This window comes from Labeo rohita, unplaced genomic scaffold (assembly GCF_022985175.1).
Source record: "Labeo rohita strain BAU-BD-2019 unplaced genomic scaffold, IGBB_LRoh.1.0 scaffold_1805, whole genome shotgun sequence".
NCBI classification, from domain to species: Eukaryota; Metazoa; Chordata; class Actinopteri; order Cypriniformes; family Cyprinidae; genus Labeo; species Labeo rohita.
In genome coordinates, this window is record NW_026128006.1 from 1 (window position 1) to 5,247 (window position 5,247).

At 35.9% G+C, this 5,247-nt stretch overlaps 1 protein-coding gene across 1 annotated transcript; it reads right to left on the reverse strand.

The window, feature by feature from the left end:
- Positions 1–845: 845 nt before the first annotated feature.
- On the reverse strand, positions 846–4,951 carry LOC127158955 (gastrula zinc finger protein XlCGF8.2DB). Its single transcript, XM_051101896.1, has 3 exons — positions 4,915–4,951; positions 4,339–4,470; positions 846–2,110 (listed from the first exon to the last, which is right to left on the reverse strand). The coding sequence occupies exons 2-3, from the start codon at positions 4,427–4,429 to the stop codon at positions 1,041–1,043; spliced, it is 1,161 nt and encodes a 386-aa protein (XP_050957853.1). The 5' UTR covers positions 4,430–4,470; positions 4,915–4,951; the 3' UTR covers positions 846–1,040.
- Positions 4,952–5,247: the final 296 nt, after the last annotated feature.

Consider the following 5,247-nt stretch of genomic DNA (forward strand, 5'->3'; position numbering starts at 1 on the left):
AGCTCTGTATGTTGGGTCATATAGCTGGGTTGTTGGTTTTAAAGATTATTGGCGACCGTTGGCGACTGGATGGGGCGTGTCCAGCGACGCAACAAAGTTCAGAATCCCTCAACTTTATGCAAATGAAGAGCGACTTTCTGGAGCGACAGCCAACAGGAAAGAAGACGGTAGAGCTCATGTGATCGTTCTCCTCTTTCAGCCATAGATAAACATACTCAATGCAAAAAGTTATGCTTCTCATTCGTTTTTGTTTGTATATACAGATTAATTTATATTAATATTATATTTAGTCTTTTGCCTCCAAAATGTTTGAATTTAACGGCAAGAAATCTGATTCGCTCTCAAGGCAACCAGTAGTGAGAACGCCCACTAGCAACCTCGTCGTCAGCCACTGGCGACATGCAGCGACAGAAGTCACTGCTAGTGTGAACGGGGCTTTCCTTATGTGTCTTTGTGGAAGGACAAGGTGCTGAATGAGCTCTGTGCAGAAGATGAGGTGTTCACCCCTGGAACAGGTAAGCTCTACTCATCAAACTACACAAGTGTGAAGACACACAATACTCTGTATTCCCTTCTATACACACAACTGCGTGCCCACACACAGCTCTAATTCACTGACAGTATAACAGTTTTGATTTAGAGGAATCAATACATGGAATTGAGTGACATACTCTTCATAGTCACAATTTGAGGGAATCTACTGTAATCACTCAATATTTGAAACTACAGTAAAGCAGATGGTCAGGTATGGCAACAGAATTACAAAAACTAAAAAAAAAGCCATATGGTAAAGCATAAAGAGATGAAGGATGCATGAAGGTGATCAGATGTAGCCCACATTCAGCTCCGGTGTGAATATAGACTTTATTCACACAGCTTTTTCTCAGTACACTCTTGAAGAAAGAACACAGCGTCTTACATTTGCATGATTGTTCACATGTATCTGTAAGTTTGATGAAAAACAATGTTTTACTACTTTGACTACAATTGAATGTCTTTCAAAATGAATGTGCAGATGATTATAGAAATTGCTCCCTTCTCTAAACCTCTTCTTGCATTAAAGAAAACAGCAGTTTCTTCCCAGAATGAGTTTGCAAATGACGTTTCATGTTGCTTTGACATGTGAAACTCTTCTCACACTGAAGACACTTGTAAGGTTTCTCTCCAGTGTGAACTGTCATGTGAATCTTAAGGTTTCCTTTATACGTGAATCTCATTCCACATTGGGGGCAGGTAAAAGGTTTCTCTCCAGTGTGAATTTTCATGTGGGCATCAAGCGTACCTTTCAGCGTGAAACTCTTTCCACACTGAGGACATATGAATGGCTTCTTTTCGGTGTGAATTTTCATGTGAGTCTTAAGAACTCCTTTTCGTGAGAAACTCTTCTCACACAGTTTGCAGATGTAAGGTTTCTCTCTAGTATGATTTCTCATGTGGATATTAAGATGACATTTCAGAGTAAAACTCTTTCCACATTGATCACAGTGGAATGCATTCTCTCCAGAGTGACTTCTCATGTGAGTCTGAAGTTTTCCATTACATATGAAACTCTTCCCACACAGTTCGCAGATGAAAGGCTTCTCTCCAGTGTGAATTCTCATGTGGACAGTAAGGTTTTTTTTCTGTGTAAAACTATTCCCACACAATTTACAGATGAAAGGCTTCTCTCCAGTGTGAACTCTCATGTGGACAGTAAGGTTATTTTTCTTTGTAAAACTCTTTTCACACTGAGGGCAGGTAAAAGACTTCTCTCCAGTGTGAGTTTTCATGTGGACAGTAAGGTTTTTTTTCTTTGTAAAACTCTTTCCACACTGAGGGCATATTAACGGCTTCTTTTCAATGTGAATTTTCATGTGAGTGTTAAGATCTCCATTTCGTGAGAAACTCTTCCCACACTGTTGGCAGCTGTAAGGTCCCTCTCCGGTATGAATTCTCATGTTAGAATTAAGGTTTGTACTTTGTGTTTTTTTATTAATTTCTGGTGAGGACGTTTTTTTATTCTGTGAGCAACCAATTGATTTTTCTTCAGTTTTGAAATCATGTTTGTCATTTTGATCTTTCTCTTCTGTTTCACTGAGTTCTTGACTCTCCTCTTTCAGAGCCATCAGGTCTGAGGTCAAATAAGAAAAACAAGCAACAGACATCAAAACATTTAGACTAGTGCTGTCAATCAATTAAAAACTAACTATTGGACAATAAACAATTTCACATTAAATCTCCAAATTAAACAATGCAAATTGAATGTAAAACAACATAAAGATTGTACATTTAAAATATGTGACTTATTGGCATCTTTTTACCAAGTCCAATTGTTAATGAAGACCAGTCCCATTGATACAAATACTGCTACTGATCTGTCTCTTTTAAATGCATTTACTTCCAATTTTAGCCATTAATTATAGCCATAACATATCACAACTCCCATATACAGTGCCTTGCAAAATTATTCATACCCCTTCATTTTTTTCACATTTTGTTATGTTGCTGCCTTATGTTAAACTACTTTAAATTTACTTTTTTCCCCCACATCAATCTACACTCCCTACTCCATAAGTACTCACACCCTTTTCTGGCTCACTCGAAATTTAGCTCAGGAGCATTCATATTGCTTCTAAATGTTACTACACTTCGAGTGGAGTTAAACTGTGGCAAATTCATTTGAATGAGTATGATTTAGAAAGGCACACACCTCTGCATATCAGAGCAAAAACCAAGTCCTGAGGTCAAGATAACTACCTGTAGAGCTCAGTGACACACTTGCGTTAAGGCAATGATCTAGGGAAGAGTTCAGAAAAAAAATCTGCTGCATTGAAGGTTCACAGAAGCATGTAGCCTCCATTATCCATAATGGAAGACGAATGGAACAACTAGGACTCTAGAAAATTTCTGCTAGCCCCCATCCAAGCTGACAGAGCAAATAAATTTGTAAAATTTGCAAATCTGGTTTTTGCTTTGTCATTATTATGGTGTATGGAGTGTAAATTTTACAAATTTACTAAAAATAAAACACTGAAATAAGTACATTGCATAAGTATTCATACCCTTAACTCAGTACATAGTTGAAGCACCTTTACAGCCTCAAGTCTTTTTGGGTATGATGTGACAAGCGTTGCACATCTGCATTTGGCAATTATCTGCCATTCTTTGACATTTTCTAGAGTCCTAGTTGTTCCAATCGTCTTCCATTATGGATAATGGAGGCTACATGCTTCTGCGAACCTTCAATGCAGCAGATTTTTTTCTGAACTCTTCCCTAGATCATTGCCTTAACGCAAGTCTGTCACTGAGCTCTACAGGCAGTTATCTTGGTTTTTGCTCTGATATGCATTTTCAGCTGTTAGACCTTTTCTGAGAGGTGTGTGCCTTTCTAAATCATACTCATTCAAATGAATTTGCCACAGTTTAACTCCACTCGAAGTGTAGTAACATCTAGAAGCAATATGAATGCTCCTGAGCTAAATTTCGAGTGTCCCAGAAGAGGGTATGAATACTTACGCAACAGGATCTTTTCAGTTTTTTTTATTTTTAATAAATTCACACAAATGTTAAAAACCTATTTTTTTGCTTTGCCATTACGGAGTAGGGAGTGTAGATTGATGTTGGAAAAAAAAGTAATTTAAAGTAGATAAACATAACAAAATGTGGGAAAAAAATGAAGGAGTATGAATAATTTCGCAAGGCACTGTAATTAAAAAAATAAAAAAATAAAAATACTAGCTCCTTTAAAAAAACAAAAAACAAAACACATAATCTGCTATGTTCATCTTCATGCTAGAGAATTTAAAAGCAGCATTCAAGTAAGAAATATTTTCTAATTAAACCCACGGAAGTTACGATGAGTGATTTCTGGTTTCTATTTTATTGTTTGGCTCTAGAGTTAGAGAGTAACAAAGTACATGTAACATTTCGTATTTAAAATACAAAATTAGTAACTATTAAGGTAAACTATTACGGAACGTTACCTGTTTCGGATGCAGAAAAGTTAGTTCATGCATTCATGATGTCTAGACTAGACTGTCCTGCATCTTCAATTAATCTGGTGTTTCTGAAATATGACTATTTATTTTTTTGTTGTAATGAGCATTCACTGCTATTTACATTTTAATATCACACTTTTGATGATAGCAGAAAAAAAAATTCACTTACAATTAAAACAAGTGTCATTGTTTGCTTCTAAGAAAAATATTTTTTTTTTGTCAGATACTGCTTTCATTGTTTTCTAATAAAAAGTAGATAATGTGTTTAATGTTACACAAAATATCTGTTTTTTTTTCTGTAGAGCTGGACATTTTAATAAGGATCAAATGAGTGAGTACAGCTTTGTGAATGAAAACCAACCTGTTTGTTCCTCAGTATCGTCATGTTTGACTCTGAATGTTTCTTCAATCTTCATGTCTTCACTCTCCTCTTTAATAAATGCCATCTTCATAATAGTGTCACATGGATCTCAGTTGCTTCAGCAGGAGTTTTCTGTTTGGTAGAAAGAAAAATGAATGTAAACTAAATCTCTGGGTGCGCCTCAATTAGTTCCCTAGTTTAATAGTCGTTTAACAGATCCCACTTTCATGAAAACATTTGCTGTTTGTAGACGTTGTCATTACAATTGTTTGTTGCTCTCGTTGCATTTCCAGTGTTTTGAGCAGCAGATGTCGTCAGCGTGCCGCGAGTGAAAACAGTGAATCATTTTGTGAATCGATTCAGTTGATACGGAATTTCGAAAAGATCCGTTTCTATCAACATTACTCGCCAGTGACCGAATTCTTAAGGAAAAATATTCACTAAATAGGGACTATAGTGTCACTAAATAGAGCATTACAGAGTTGTATTGACTAACAATTCATTTCACAGTTTTAAATACAATTATCTAAACGAGTTGTCTTGATTTAAACACTTTCAGTTGTTAAAAGCACACACCTTTCTCAGTTTGAATCCCAGATGCAGGAACGCGCCGCAGCCTTGTGACGTCACATCTCCAGACCAAAATAAAAGTCTTGTTCGCTAAAATCAATATAAATTTAGATTATAAAATAAGTATAACACTGTACAGCTGTACCTAGTACGTAGGATGAATTGAAGGGACTAAGTGCAGATCTGTCAAAAGTCCAAAGCTATTTATACTAATTATATAATTACATAATAACATTTGTGATATTCTCAACCAAGAATAAAGTCCAGTCTCTTGGTATTCATATTACATGACTGAAAAAAACAAAACAAAAAACGTATGAATATTTCAAACTCATTAAG